Source organism: Debaryomyces fabryi (assembly GCF_001447935.2).
Source record: "Debaryomyces fabryi strain CBS 789 chromosome Unknown contig00113, whole genome shotgun sequence".
NCBI classification, from domain to species: Eukaryota; Fungi; Ascomycota; class Pichiomycetes; order Serinales; family Debaryomycetaceae; genus Debaryomyces; species Debaryomyces fabryi.
Genome location: NW_015385539.1, coordinates 1 through 14,875, shown reverse-complemented (window position 1 = coordinate 14,875; position 14,875 = coordinate 1). Strand labels below are relative to the sequence as shown.

The window sequence follows — 14,875 nt, the reverse complement described above, 5'->3', positions numbered from 1 at the left end:
TAACGATCGAAAAGTTGGGATATGGTGGTCTATTGGTCCAGTGGATAATTCATCCGGGAATTATTAAGTGGAATAATTTATTGAAAAATAATAGATAGAATGTTTAGCAGCCAATTTATAGTGTGGTGGTGAAATGGTTGCACTACCATCAATTTTGCAGATAAAATGAGAGATAACGGTTAGTACTGAATAGAACAGAATAACTCTAAAATCTATTAATGATGACATCTATGTACGTTTCAGGGAAAATAGTAATGATATTTTCTTTGATGACCCAATTGGTCAACTGATCCAGATACACCCATCCTTGTTTAATGAACTTCTGTCTGATGGCGAGAAAAGTACAAGAGTCTTTTTAGACACACCACTTTTGAAAATCAGGGATTTGAACCAGCCTGAAGTATTGCCTGTCCCAAAACATATAATTGATAAGTATTCAACATCGGTTTCAATTGGTAGTACTCCCGATTTACCAGCCCTTTAATATATCACTAATGCGATGGTAAAAGCTGAATTTCGAGAGATCAGTAGTGATGAATTCAAGAACAAGTATATTGTACCTCTCGATATTGCAATCAGGCAATTGACTATTTGTGATTTATTTTTGTCACCTAAATATTTGTATTTTGTATTGAAAATGTAAACAAAAAAGTTTCTTACACTATTTTTCCCTTCTAGAGGTCAGTAAAAATCAGGACATGCCTAGAATAATGTTAAATTATAAATAATTTTGGAGGATATTGTTCTCTTTCTGCAGCAGGCGGTATCTTCTGAGAACTTTGAAGGGTAATACTCCATATCAATTGCTATTCGTTCCATAAAGTAGCATAAAACTACCCTGTATATAATTGCCAAACAAAAATATGCATAAATTGTTGCAACAAAAATTTCCTGCACCCATTTACCGTTAAAACTCAATTACATTGGCAAACGTTTGCACTCCTTGTCAATTTTGCAGATACCTGCAACTAGGATTACGGGTGGCTTAATAATGGAAGCATCATATAATCCCCACGTTAATCTTGTACTCATTAATAAACATGTCACAGTAGCTTTGTCGTGAATAATGTTCCGTTGCTAAATTTGGAAAGTTATATAATTTAACAAATATTACCAAAGAGTTGGTGATATAATAATAGTTGACAAATTGGGTGTACTCCTAATTGAAACCGATGTTGAACATTTTTCTATTATATGTTGTGGGGAAATACCTAAGGCTGGTTTAAATCCCTGATTTTCAAAAGTGGAATATTTAAAAAGAATTTAGCGTTTTGTTCTTAATCGTGATCAAGTTTATTAAATAAGGATGAATATATCTGGATAAAATGATTATCAGGCACATCACAAAGCTCAAAGCTCAACACACTCTTTTGGAACAAGAGAGGCAACACCCCAGACAGCCCCCTTAGCTCCGTGTGACATAGCAAAGAAAGTTAAAGTATCTCATCCTTTGAATGCAGCAACCTTAACAGAAGGGTTGGTAAGGAGATCTGCAAGCTCTTTAGCATTACCAGAACACTTTACTGTTATTCATGCATTCTACCCCAGCCCTTCACAATTTGAGCACGATGGAATTCGAGAATCACACTTTGTTTTCCTGATACGGCATCTCTCACATGGTGGAAGTCTTCTTTAGCTGTTTGATCGACCTCAACCATGATGCTCACTACCTAGCGTGCATCAAGAAGAAACTACATGAAAATATAGTTCGAGTATACTTCCAAAAAACTCGAGACATCCGAGTTTTCGTCATAATGGGTTTGCGGGACTCATCTCCCATAATTTCGGGATTATTTCTTAACAGATACAATAGGACCAAGCTTTTAAGTACTATTCCTCGTAAAGCATGTAGAATTATATAAATATAGATTACTAAGAGTTATTCACTTAAGATTTTGCTAGAAAAGTTTTCTTCGACATCTTAGACAGAGGAGTGATTTAAATAGGAGTTAGATTATTGATCAACCCTACATTGATATACTCATTACATGGTATACCCTAAAGAAATAAAAAGGTTTTTTAGTCTTTGAATTTGCTGATAAGAAAGGCGAATTTCATAAGATGTACGTTTTATTTTAACTATACAGAGTATCTTGATCGATTGAAAAAGATATTCTAGTAAATAAAGATATACGGATACGGAATACCCCCGTTTTTATTTAATCCTTTTAATTTGATAGAGCCATTTAATTTTATATAATGAATTATGCGGTATTTCCATCAATTGGCCAAACAGCTTCTTCACCATAATTCCAGTGAACGGCTTTGGTTTGGGTATATTCCTTCAAACCTTCAATTCCTAATTCACGACCAAATCCAGATTGTTTCACACCTCCAAATGGAACTGCATTACTTAAAGCCATATAATTATTGCACCAAACGGTACCAGCACGGAGGGCATGTACCATACGCATGCATTGAGAAGCATTTTGTGAGAACACACCGGCAGCAAGACCATATTCTGTGTTGTTGGCCTTTTCAACAGCCTCTTCTTCAGTACTGAAGGTTTGAACAGTAAGAACAGGGCCAAAAATCTCTTCATCAACAATCTTCATACCAGGCTTGCAATCGGTGAAAATTGTTGGAGCGACATAATAACCGTTCTTTAATTGAGAAGGCAAATGAGCTAACCTCTTTTCACCACCTGTCAAAAGAGTGGCACCTTGTTCAATACCCGACTTAATGTACGATTGAATTTTTTCTTGCTGCTGTTTAGATACTTGTGGACCTTGGAAAGTCTTTACGTCAAATGGGTCACCAACTACGTGGGATTCAAAATTATTCTTGAGCTTTGCAAGGAAGTCATCCTTTATAGTATCTTGAAGAAATAAACGTGAACCAGCACAACAGTCTTGACCATGGTTGAAAAGAATAGCTTGACTAGCCCAGTTTACCGCTTGTTGAATATCAGCATTGTCAAACACAACTACTGGGGATTTACCTCCAAGTTCAAGAGTAACTTTTTTGAGGTTACTTTTAGCAGCAGCTTCCATAATAGTACGACCAGTAACGGTAGAACCAGTGAACGCAACTTTATCAATATCCATATGAGAGGAGATTGCTTTTCCAGCAACAGCTCCTACACCATTCACAATGTTAATAACACCAGGGGGAAAACCAGCTTGCACAGACAATTCAGCCAAAATAAGAGCACTCAAGGGGGTCTGTTCAGCTGGTTTCATGACAACAGTATTACCAGCTGCTAGCGCAGGGCCAACTTTCCAAGCGAACATCTGAATTGGATAGTTCCATGGAATAATTTGACCACAGACACCAATTGGTTCTGCCCTAGTGAATGCTAATTTTACACCTTCTTCTTGTTCGATAGTACGGCCTTCAATCTTATCAGCAAGACCAGCATAGTAGCGAAGACACCCAATACTATCTTTAATATCGATATCACAAGCCATCCATACCGGCTTACCATTATCAAGACTTTCAAGTTCAGCTAGAGTGTCGATATTAGCTTCTATCAAATCCGCCCATTTGTGAAGAGTTTCACTACGTTGTGATGGCGTACTTTTTTTACCCCAGGTAGTTTCAAAAGCTTTTCTGGCAGCCTTAACAGCATCATCGATATCCTCTGCAGTGGCAGCACTAATAGTGGCCAATGCTTCACCTGTGGCAGGATTTGGAGTAGTCAATTCATTTCCATTTTTGGCGGGTCTAAATTCGTTATTGATGAACAAACCTGTCTTGAAAGAAATACTACTACCAGTAGGAGTTTTGAGTGTAACTGACATTATTAGAGCAAAGAAATATAAAATAGTAACTGAAAAAACTTAATGAATAATTTGACGAGTCTGTATTTATATGATTCGCATTCTTTTGAACGTAGTGGGACGACGTGGAGTTCATGAACATGAAGGTTGCGCTTATCACAATCTATTCTGGTGTTATCATTCCCGAGCGAAAAAACGTTTGATCCCGTGAAAATTTCGGATATATACCGAAAAAAGATTATCTATTCGGAGATTTTCCGAAACATACACCTCTTATCAAATCTTGAAATGCGGAGGACCTCCGTATGGGCTATTTCTCCATGCTTTACTTCCCTTATAGATAAGCCGCCAGAACTCAATTTGACATCAATGGATTTAATTTCGAATATTAATTAATTTGTTTCAATTTGAAGAAATGAATCGTGCTACTACTTACGACGACAAGATCCATTGCATTGCTGATCTCGAGAATGAAGGTAATAAAAAGCTTGCACCAATGGTCCGCGATTTCTATAATGGAGGGTCAATGGATCTTAATACACTTAAGGAGAACAAATCTTCTTATGATCGTTACCGTTTAAGGCCACGAGTAATGGTAGACGTTACTGAAGTTGATACTAGTACTACTTGCTTAGGATCAAATGTTGCATTTCCATTGGGATTTTCTCCATCTGCGAATCATGGTCTAGCTCATCCCGATGCTGAGGGTGGTACGTCAAGAGCTGCTGCTAAGAAGAGAATTAATATGGTACTTTCAAGTTGGTCTAATACCTCTCCGAAAGTAGTAGCTGAACAGGGTAAAGACGCTGGTATTTCGTATGCGCAGCAATTGAGTGCAGTCAAGGATGAAGAGACGAATATGTCTATTATTCGTAATGCTGAAGAATTCGGCTACAAAGCGATTTTCTTAAGTGTTGATTGTCCCTGGTTAGGCAGAAGACTTAATGAGATGAAAAATACTTTTGCTTTACCTTCGCATTGTACTTTTCCCTGCTATCCATTTATTAATGGTGATAACATGGTGAGTGGTGATAATAGAACCCAATATGAAACTAACCTCACTTGGTCTTATATTAAAGATTTAAAAAAGAAGACCAAGTTGCAAATTTGGCTTAAGGGGATTCTTACTGCTGAAGATGCAGAATTGGCGGTTAATGCTGGGGCGGACGGCATTGTTGTGTCGAATCATGGTGGAAGACAACTTGATGGTGCCATGAGCACTTTGGATGCGTTACCAGAGGTCGTTCAAGCAGTCAGAGGCAGAATCCCGGTTCATATCGATGGAGGTATCAGAAGAGGTAGTGATATTTTCAAGGCTCTTGCTTTAGGTGCTGATTATTGCTGGGTGGGTCGTATTGCTCTCTGGGGACTTGCTTATAAAGGTGAAGAAGGTGTTTCCATTGCATTAAATATTTTGCATGATGAATTCAGTTTAGTTATGGCATTAATGGGCTGCACTACTGTCCAGGACATAAAGCCAGAACACCTAGCAAGGATGTCTGAAGATGGTAGACTCCACAAAGTAACACGCAGAGTTGAAGCTAAGTTATGAGCTATTAATGATATAGATATTGAATAGCCTTATTTTAATTATGTATGATTCATTTTACTTACTTTCAACTTGACTAAAACACAACATATTTATGATATATCGGATATGATTTATAAACGAAAAATACTATTTGTATGATATCTAGATTGATGGAAACAGTAAATATGTTTACAACACTTTGAGCTACATTTAAAATTTAATATAAGAAAATATATCTATATCGTTCTAACTTTCTTCCTAAATCAAAGGTCAAGATTCCTATATCGGGCTTTAATGACATAATATTATATTTATCATACATTTTATTTACTGTTAGATAGCTAGTTATTTATATTTTCTCTGTTCAAGAATTTCAGTAAACTTTTCGATATCTTCCTTTTCTAATGGAAGTGTTGGCAATCTCACAGGTCCAGCAGAGTGCCCAATAATATCAAGGCCTGCTTTAATACCAGCTGGATAGTTAACACCCTCCAAAAAATCACTTACTTTCCAAAGGAATTTCCATTGTTCTCTAGCCTTATCAAGGTTCTTTTCTTTTGTAAAAGTATTCCAAAGCTCAACACATTCCTTTGGAACAACAGATGCAACACCCCATACACCAGCTTGAGCCCCATGGGACATAGCAAAGAAAGTTAAAGTATCCCATCCATTAAATGCAGTGATCTTATCAGACGGGTTGGTAAGGAGGTCTGCAAGTTCCTTAGCATTACCAGAAGTGTCTTTCATATAATCAAAACCCTTGATTTCACCGAGTTGCCTAATTTGAGCTGCAGTAAGGTGAACACCAGTCGCGCCTGGTAAATTATAGTACATAACAGGTATTGAGATAGATCCACACACATCTTCATAAAACTTGTAAAGAGCCTTGAAAGAAAGCGGATCGTAGAAGGGAGGAACAATCATAATAGAAGCAGCACCGGCATTTTCAGAGAATTGTGCCATTTCGATTGCATGTTGTGTGCTGTTACTACCGAGACCTGCAATCACTGGAAATCTTCCATTTGCAGCATCAATGTAAGCCTTGATAACACTCTTGTGTTCTTCAGTTGTAAGAGCAGGAAATTCTCCAGTAGTACCAGTGGTTACAACACCATGGATACCAGCATCGACAAACCTTTCGACTTGCTTTGAAATATTTGAAATGTCAATTGCTTTACCATCAGCAGTGAGAGGCGTTGGAACAGCAGCGAAAATACCTTGAAGTTTGGTCATTATTGTATAAGATGTTATCCAGTTGTAGCTAATAAATGAATTGAATATGGTCTCTTTTAAATCTAATTGAAATCCTAGTCCTTATAGATAATCTCTTGGTGGGGCCAATATGTATCGGAGAGTTCCCGTGAAATATCGGTACTACCCCGAGGAGTTTAACTCGGGGAACTAGTAGTCTTGCACATAAATTATTAAAATACTGAAGCTTATCTTATTATCAAGATTACGAATAGTAAATACCCGACATTTGTCTTTTTTGACAATTATCGGATAATGTCCGAAAATTTATTCCAGTAAAGAGGGGGTGAAAAATGTCATGGGCCGAGCCAAGATGTTCGTTTATTGATAAAAATAAGTACCGTAGTTTGATTAGCGATATGTTATCTTCGGCCTTATTGCGAAGGTTCAAATTAAGGACAAAGATTATATAATTGTAATACGCTTAAGGTATTGCCCAACTTAACGAGATAAGAGAAGGAATTTAGCGGGGAGATAAATGGAAAGAGATAAAACGAAGACAAAACGCTAAAATATTGTCATAAGTCTACTCATCATTTATACATTATGTCACTATTAGAATCCGAAAAAAAAATGAAATCTCATATAACGATCAAATCAAAGGTTAGTACTGAAGATAACCTTGAAAATGGAACTATATTCGACGAGCAAGATCATAATGTATTCGTTGACAACGGTGAGGGACCAGATTTCAGAGGTGTTTCTTGTCTCGGCGCCGCAGTTTTGATCGCGAAAACCCAGTTTGGTTTAGGTGTTCTTGGTTTACCCCAAACTTTCGAAGTTTTGGGATTTGTACCTGGTTAATAAGTCTAATTGCCTTATGTGCCTTGAGTACATGGACAGGGCTCGTTATTGGCAAATTTCGTCTTTCTCATCCACAAGTTCACAGTATAGGAGATGCAGCTTACCTTATGTTTGGTAAGTATGCTCGTGAAGTCATGGGATTTGCATTTTGGCTCTTCTATACTCTTTGTTATGGAGCGGCTTTACTTACTGTTTCTATCGCATTCAATTCACTTACTGATCATGCCATTTGTACCACTGGTTGGATAGGCATTGGTGCTGCTATAGCTCTTATTATTGGACTTTTCACACGTACTATGAAAGTTTTGTCATGGTGTGGTTACGTTGCTGTAATATCGGTATTTACTGGTGTTTGGGTTGTTGCTATCGCCTGCTTAACTCAGAGTACCCCCTCCGCAGCCCCCAAATCAGAACCAGTTGATAAGATGATACAAGTTGTTGCTACTGGTGCATCCTATTCAGCTATTTCTGCTGCTGTTGCTACTCAATTGTTAAGTCTTTGCGGTACGGCTTCATTTTTTACAATTCATGCTGAAATGAGAGACCAAACTCAATATGTCAAGTCGCTTTTCATGGGCCAAGGGTTTGTCGTTTTTAATTATATTGTGATTAGTTGCATTGTTTATGGGAAAGTTGGGCAATATGTTGCATCGCCATCTCTTGGATCCGCTGGTATGTTGATTCAAAAGGTTGCGTACGGGATTTCATTTCCAGCACTTTTTTTCTCGTGCTTCTTCCAAGCACATATTGCTGCGAAGTACGCACTCGTTCGTATTTTAAGAGGTTCAGTGCATTTGCAAAGTAATTCTAAAACTCATTGGCTTACGTGGATCAGTATGATGAGTTTAGTCATTGGTGCGGGATTGGTTATAGCTGGATCTATTCCATTCTTTAATGATTTGTTAGGCTTGATCGGTGCTCTTCTTGGGACAATTTTCACACTTATAATTCCTGCTTTTATGGCTCTTTATGAATTAGGTGGAGGTGCCTATGAATCAACAGATATTGGGGTGAGATGGTTGAAAAAATCTCAAAAAGTGTGGGGAGAAAGTAAAAGAAACATATCCATTGTTTCGGTGGCCTTTTTCACAATTATTGCCGGTTGCTACATATGTATTTCAGGAGTATATGGATCTGTTACATCAATTGCTCAAGGTTACGCAGATGGCACTGTTGCAAGTGCATTTTCCTGTGCAGATAATAGTCGCTGAGACTACGAATATATAGTATTGTAAATATTAATATACTAATTTGTGCTTTATTACACGTAGATGGTCAATTATTTATATTATATAACAGTCCAATCTGTCTTTTAGTAAAGTAATTTTTGGGCAATTCTACGTTCTTAACTAAATAAAGGTTTCAAAAAAATTAATACTAATGAATTATCTATATAATTATATAGGGATATGTATTATTTGAAAATATTCTTCTTTAAGTACATTTCAATTTTGCCAATTTGCAAGCGACGAGCGATAATAAACCTGCAAGCCATCAATAAGTGATGGCTTGACAGGCTGCCATCCGAGTATCGATCGAGCTAAAGTTCCTCGAACAATGCTAGTACCAGATAATGCAATCTCGAATGGAGACACTGGTGTCTTATAACTATAGCTGTCGAGACCCGCAAGCTCAGCTACTCTAGATAAGAAAAGATCCACACTTTCTGTTGCAAAATTGCTACCTTCTAGTTTAAGGTGCTTGACTAGTGGATGCTTTTCAACGGCGAGACGGTAAAGTTCACCGAGATCATCAACGTGAACTGTAGCATAACGCCCCCCTGGTTCACCTGGCCATTCTATTTTCTTGTCAGTTACAGCTTGACTGAAAAGCATCCCTGGGACACTTCCACTTCTTCCATAAACTAAACCTGGGCGAATTACGATGCCATCAATTGCTTTACTGGAAACGATAATGTTTTCGACTTCTGGACGCCAGGAAACTTTTCCAGGAGCTCTGGTGGCCTCAGTTCCGTCAGTAACAATTTCCCAACGGTCATCACCATGTAGCCAAACGCCGGAGGTCCAAATATAGACCAATTTGGAAGCCGTTGGATGCCTTTCGGCTTGTTCAGCCTTTCTAATAATATTGATATTTTCTTTATCAATGGGGGCGCTACCACCAAGACAGTCTACTACCGCATCAATAGAGCCTAGGATGGAAGTCCATTTGTCGTCAGAAAATGGATCACTTTGCAATACTTCAATCTCGCGACTTTCCAATTTCTTAGCGCACTGCAAGGAGTTTCTTGTTTGACCTATAACTTGATGACCAGCACGTACCAATGCATCAGCTACGCTTGAGCCAATAAAACCCGTAGCTCCAAGAACTAAAACTTTCATGATTGTGTTTTATGATAAATAAGGAACAAAGGAATGGAATATGACATGTCTTTATAGATTTTTCATTACACTTCGGAATGAATCCGAGAAGATTCAACCTTCGGAAAGACTCCGAAAATGAATAATTTTAATTTAGGCTCCCGCTTCCACTTTCTGTAATAGGAAGTCTCTATATTTACATCATAATTATACTACCTAGTGGCTTTAGCTCTCCTTAACTTCTAAATACACTATAGGACTACTGATTTGGACACATACCAGAATCGGTAATTATGTTTAAGCAGCCACTCAGGTAGATGCTTAAGCTTGGGCTTTTCTGAATCCTTTCCACTGATATTTTACCCAAAAGATATATACAATAAATTAAACGAGTTGCAAGTTTTATATTTGCAAGATTGTTATCATATAGAGAATTGCTCGCTCGCATCAGGTAAGGGATATAGAAACCAGCGCTCTAATTCGGCACCCAAATTAGTATCAGACCAATCAGGTAATATACCTATATCACGAATTGGTTCTGCTTCAGCAGCGACGTTAGAAATAGCTGCTAATCTTTCCATACTAGGATCTTCATGCGCGGTGAAAGGTTGCATAGGATCACGGGAACTTGAAATCTCTTGGTTTGGTTTCCCTAAAGTCCTATTACTATCATTTGACAAACAACCCACTTGATTTGAAGAAACTGCATGATTCGTAGACCGGCGCCCCTTCGAAACAGTATATGCATTCGTATCAATTGGCAAATCAAGCATACCGTTATTGGTGGACGCATCAGTGTCATGCTCAGAGAAATGCTCATCTCCATAGCCATTAGACAAGCTTTCCCAGCCTTGCATATCAGTTTGCTGAAGAATAATCGAATAATCTTGAATAGGAATTGAAGTTCCTTCAATATTTGTTGGTCTTGGTATAGAAATATTATTTAATTTTGCAATCTGGCTCCAGATACATCCTTCTTGATTAGATTGATGTGGAAAAGAAGGAGCCATAGTAGTAATATTTTGGAGAACATTGGAGGAGATCATTTCAAAAGCATTTCTTATTCGTTCGTTAGCCCCAGCTTCCAAAGCCGACAATGTTTCAAGCATAGCAGTACAAGACTGAATTTGAAGAAAAATCTCAACAAATGATATACACAATTGGTGAGAATTTCGTCTTTCAGCAAGTTCTTTCAATGAATTAACAAATGTTAATCCACACATAAAGAGGTTCTGTACTGTGAGCCATGAAAAAACTGCCGAGCATTCCCTATGCATAACTTTAACTAGTTTCATGACCTCACCAGCTGAGTGAAAAGCAACATGTAATGCTTCGTTTGATAACTTGGGACGATTGGGAGATGGGCGGAAAAGTAAAACAACAGCAATATGAAATTGTAACTCAGTCCATTCTTTAGTTATTAATGGAGTAGGGAGAGAAAAGCTACTACGCCAAAGTCTTAGTTGGTCATACATCTGCCAACTCCAACTATTCATATCTTCATGAGGCAGCTTATTCTGATTATGAGCATATAGGCGTTTATGGATTTCGGATTGTAGTCGATATATACGAATTTGCTGAATTTGAGCAACTTTGAGATGACATATAGGACCTGATTCTATTCCATGTACAGTTACTAGCTTGTCCTCTACTAAAGCAGGAAATTCAGCAGATATCCAAGTATCCGGAATCCCTGTAGGTCTTCCCATCACTGTAGCGAGAATTCGATCTATGCAATAGCAAGTCCAAAAAACACGTCGACGGAGATCCAAAGTTAGAGGGTCATATTCTTGCGAGGGATTTGGCTCAGCATAGAGTCCCATTTCAGTTGCAAGTCTCATTGCAGATCCCGAAAGTTGCCACAAATTTCCAGCCTTGGGAACCAATAGAGTATATTGTAACAAAAGTAAAATGTTCTGAAGTTTTTTGATCCCAGAACCAAACAATAATCTACCACGAAGTTTTGTCGCTGATTTCCAAAAGTCATTTGCGATCCGCCCAATCTCAGAAGTAGACAGATGCGGCCGCCCGATTGAAACAAGAGAAATTGCTATGACCATGCTTACCTGAAAACGGTCAATTACAGAAACCTCTTTGTTTCTGTGGCGACATTTTTCTAGCTGAAGATGAAACATACATTCATGTAGTACGGGATGGGCACTATTCATCCATGTAAAATATCGTTTCGCCAATCGAGTAAGTATATTGTAATCATAAGCTGTTATATCGGTAACCCTATTTTTAGAGTTGATACGACGCACCTGTTTCAAAAAATCTCTCCCAAGCTTAGCAAGTGCCATGTTCTCCTTTTCAATAAATATTTCCCTTGCACTTTGTCCAGAAGATGGACTTGAATATTGTCGAATCTGACTATCAAGGTCATCACTGACATGCGTTGCAGCTCCTCCGGAAAAAGTAGTAGCAAGCAATGTGTCCATTGTACTTTGGATAGTTCCTTCGTCATCATTATCACTATTGTCAGCGTCTTCATTATCATGCTTACCATTATTCACAGATACTGACAGATCACTATAAGACCTGGACGGGCTCGATCGCTGCGGCGGTTGTGAAGGTGATGGAGACCTAGATATCGGTAATGGTACTTTTCCGTTCGAAATATCCTGATTTTGGCTATTTGATAATCTAGCTCGTTTAGACCTATGCTGCTCAGATTTTGGATATTGATCAAACAAACCGTGCTCTCCTTCAAATGCTCGAATACGCTCCTCCAAAGACCAAACATAACTTCTGGTAGCAGTTTTACCCAATACCTTATCTTTGTTCATACATTCCACTCCAGCCTTAACACAATTGGAACATGATGGGAGTTGTGAATCACACTTTGTCTTTCTGGTACGACATCTCTCACAAGCAGGGAGCCGTCGCCGGTTATTCTGGTTTTCTTCAGCCATTGGACTGAGAGGATAGCACACTTTGAAAAACACTAGTTTGTGTCAAGAAAAACCTTTATGATTAGTGAAGAATATAGACTTGAAGCGTATAATCGTTGAAGAACTCCAAGTTTCGCGATAATGGGGTTGCGGGACTCATCTCCCATAATTTCGGGATTATTTCTGAACAGATACGATAACATCACGCTTCACGAGCAATAATTTCTCCTATAACATAAAATACTACATAGATATATATACGCGAGACGGTTTCCGAAGAAAATGGGAGTTAAATTCCTAAATTTGCCAGAAATGTAAAAACTCCTCTCTATCCTTTGATATCTCAGACAATGCTACAATGAAGCTCGCATATAACGGTTGCAATTCCATTTAAGCTTACGAGTAGAAACCCCTTTATTGGCTTTAGGTTATTCGAATGTGCAACATCAATGCAAGCAATAATCAAATTTTACTAGTGATGGATGAGCGTATTTCTCAATTATGCTTATCTTCATACAAGAAGAGCTGTTATAACGGGCACATATATAATGTGAGACCCACAATATTGGATATGAACAAATAGAGATATAAGTATCTTACCTAAGAGAAAATATTCCAATATTAGGTGATATTGGATAGGATTATAAATCACTAGTGAGGGCAATACCAAAGAACCAAAGTTCATCGATATAAAAATAATTTAGTTAGTCATAGACCTGTTCATCACAAGTATATAGCAACTACAATATCATTTAAAGAAAGAATTTGAAGATTCACAAAATTAATTTAAGCTTGGTATTGCTTCAAGTTATCTTTTCCTTCTTGATTTAAGAACTTGACGTAAACACCGTATTTACTGCAAAATACTTATTATATATTATAACCAGCATATTTTGGTCCATATATGATTGCAGTCTGTAGAATAAGCTTTCGAAGTTGATATACAAACTACTGCAAATAAACATCGATTGATCAATTCGTAAGAGAAGAGGTATATCATATTCATATGTTAATATATATATTGCATTCGGGACTTATTATTCCGAATGCTGCAATTGTCCACGATTTGAAAAATAGTAGAAAGAGGAAAGAAATTTGAAAAGAAATCTCGAGAAAAGAGAACGGCGAATTCGGAACCTAACATAGAGTAGTTAAGATTAGTTATCAACTCAAGAGTAAACTAAAAAAAAATAGTAAAGCTAGTTAATTCTGTGTTGGAATAGATTCTTAGAATAATTAGAGGAACTATCTAATTTAGAATCACTTCCCTGAAAATGTCTCACAGCGAGGTGTAGAGTTCACCTTTCTAAGCATCGAGGAGGAAAGGAATAAACTATAGAAGTTTGATAAGATATTTTACAACCAGTTTTAGTGATTGAAATGGTTGCACTACCATATCAAGTCTGCAGATATTGAATTTCTAGAGAAGCAAATAATTATATTTCCATAATATTAATGATGACATCAATGTATTTTTCAGGGAAGAATAGCAATGATATCTTCTTTGATGACCCTGATAATCAATGCATCCAGATATATCCATCCTTATTTATTGAACTTGTGTCTGATGGCGAACAAAACACAAGGGTCTTTTTAGACACCCCACTTTTGAAAATCAGGGATTTGAACCAGCCTGAAGCATTGCCTGTCCCAAAACATATAATTGATAAGTATTCAGTATCGGTTTCAATTGGTAGTACTCCCGATTTACCAGTCCTTTATTATATCACTAATGCGATGGTAAAAGCTGAATTTCGAGAAATCAGTAGTGATGAATTCAAGAGAAGCTTCCTTGAACCATTTGAAATGACTATTAGGGGGACGAATTTCATTCAGAGGCAGTTGCTAAATGCTTATGAATACCCGAGAGCACCATCAAATAATGAAGAATGTATCCAAAAATACTTTAATGGGCGAATATTGACGCCAATAGAAAACGTTTACAAGTACACATACGGTCAACATCATGTATTTGGAGGACCTCTGATTATAAAGCCATCTTTTACTGATGTAAATAATTTACATTTCAAGCCTGATATAATTCATTTCCTGACGAATAAACTGGCTTCGTTGCATGAATTTCCTAATATTTATTTTGGGTTGGGTGATTACAAAATAGAAAGCTATTATTTATCGCAAGGATTTGAAGAATTGAAAGGAGCGATTAGTCTCTTCAAGAAGAGATTATCAAGTACTAGGTTATTGAGGAAGGCACCTCTTGTTTTTGAAAATGAAGCAGAGTGGTCTCCGGGGGTGGTGTTTGCATTAGTACTACGGAAATATTTGTACCAGGCTTTTCTCTGCGGCACCGATAGAGTATTGATCTCTGATCATCAAACCTTTTCTGGATTTTTT

The 14,875-nt window shown here is 37.5% G+C and overlaps 8 protein-coding genes across 8 annotated transcripts; 4 read left to right on the top strand and 4 right to left on the bottom strand.

Annotated features, from left to right (window-relative positions):
* Positions 1 to 2,204: 2,204 nt before the first annotated feature.
* AC631_04322 (aldehyde dehydrogenase family protein) lies at positions 2,205 to 3,743 on the bottom strand (the record flags this gene model as incomplete). The annotated part of the gene is made up of 1 exon (XM_015613151.1): positions 2,205 to 3,743. One exon carries the CDS (start codon positions 3,741 to 3,743, stop codon positions 2,205 to 2,207), a length of 1,539 nt encoding a protein of 512 aa, XP_015466017.1.
* Positions 3,744 to 4,137: 394 nt separating this feature from the next.
* Positions 4,138 to 5,274, top strand: AC631_04321 (alpha-hydroxy acid oxidase; the record flags this gene model as incomplete). Its single annotated transcript, XM_015613150.1, has 1 exon — positions 4,138 to 5,274. One exon carries the CDS (start codon positions 4,138 to 4,140, stop codon positions 5,272 to 5,274), a length of 1,137 nt encoding a protein of 378 aa, XP_015466016.1.
* Positions 5,275 to 5,598: 324 nt separating this feature from the next.
* On the bottom strand, positions 5,599 to 6,486 carry AC631_04320 (dihydrodipicolinate synthase family protein; the record flags this gene model as incomplete). The annotated part of the gene is made up of 1 exon (XM_015613149.1): positions 5,599 to 6,486. One exon carries the CDS (start codon positions 6,484 to 6,486, stop codon positions 5,599 to 5,601), a length of 888 nt encoding a protein of 295 aa, XP_015466015.1.
* Positions 6,487 to 7,050: 564 nt separating this feature from the next.
* On the top strand, positions 7,051 to 7,308 carry AC631_04319 (uncharacterized protein; the record flags this gene model as incomplete). The annotated part of the gene is made up of 1 exon (XM_015613148.1): positions 7,051 to 7,308. One exon carries the CDS (start codon positions 7,051 to 7,053, stop codon positions 7,306 to 7,308), a length of 258 nt encoding a protein of 85 aa, XP_015466014.1.
* A 107-nt stretch (positions 7,309 to 7,415) lies between these two features.
* AC631_04318 (uncharacterized protein) lies at positions 7,416 to 8,519 on the top strand (the record flags this gene model as incomplete). The annotated part of the gene is made up of 1 exon (XM_015613147.1): positions 7,416 to 8,519. The coding sequence occupies one exon, from the start codon at positions 7,416 to 7,418 to the stop codon at positions 8,517 to 8,519; it is 1,104 nt and encodes a 367-aa protein (XP_015466013.1).
* A 234-nt stretch (positions 8,520 to 8,753) lies between these two features.
* AC631_04317 (uncharacterized protein) lies at positions 8,754 to 9,650 on the bottom strand (the record flags this gene model as incomplete). Its single annotated transcript, XM_015613146.1, has 1 exon — positions 8,754 to 9,650. The coding sequence occupies one exon, from the start codon at positions 9,648 to 9,650 to the stop codon at positions 8,754 to 8,756; it is 897 nt and encodes a 298-aa protein (XP_015466012.1).
* A 401-nt stretch (positions 9,651 to 10,051) lies between these two features.
* Positions 10,052 to 12,415, bottom strand: AC631_04316 (fungal specific transcription factor domain-containing protein; the record flags this gene model as incomplete). The annotated part of the gene is made up of 1 exon (XM_015613145.1): positions 10,052 to 12,415. One exon carries the CDS (start codon positions 12,413 to 12,415, stop codon positions 10,052 to 10,054), a length of 2,364 nt encoding a protein of 787 aa, XP_015466011.1.
* A 1,563-nt stretch (positions 12,416 to 13,978) lies between these two features.
* Positions 13,979 to 14,805, top strand: AC631_04315 (uncharacterized protein; the record flags this gene model as incomplete). Its single annotated transcript, XM_015613144.1, has 1 exon — positions 13,979 to 14,805. A coding segment is annotated over one exon (827 nt), but the record flags the coding sequence as incomplete, so codon positions are not given.
* Positions 14,806 to 14,875: the final 70 nt, after the last annotated feature.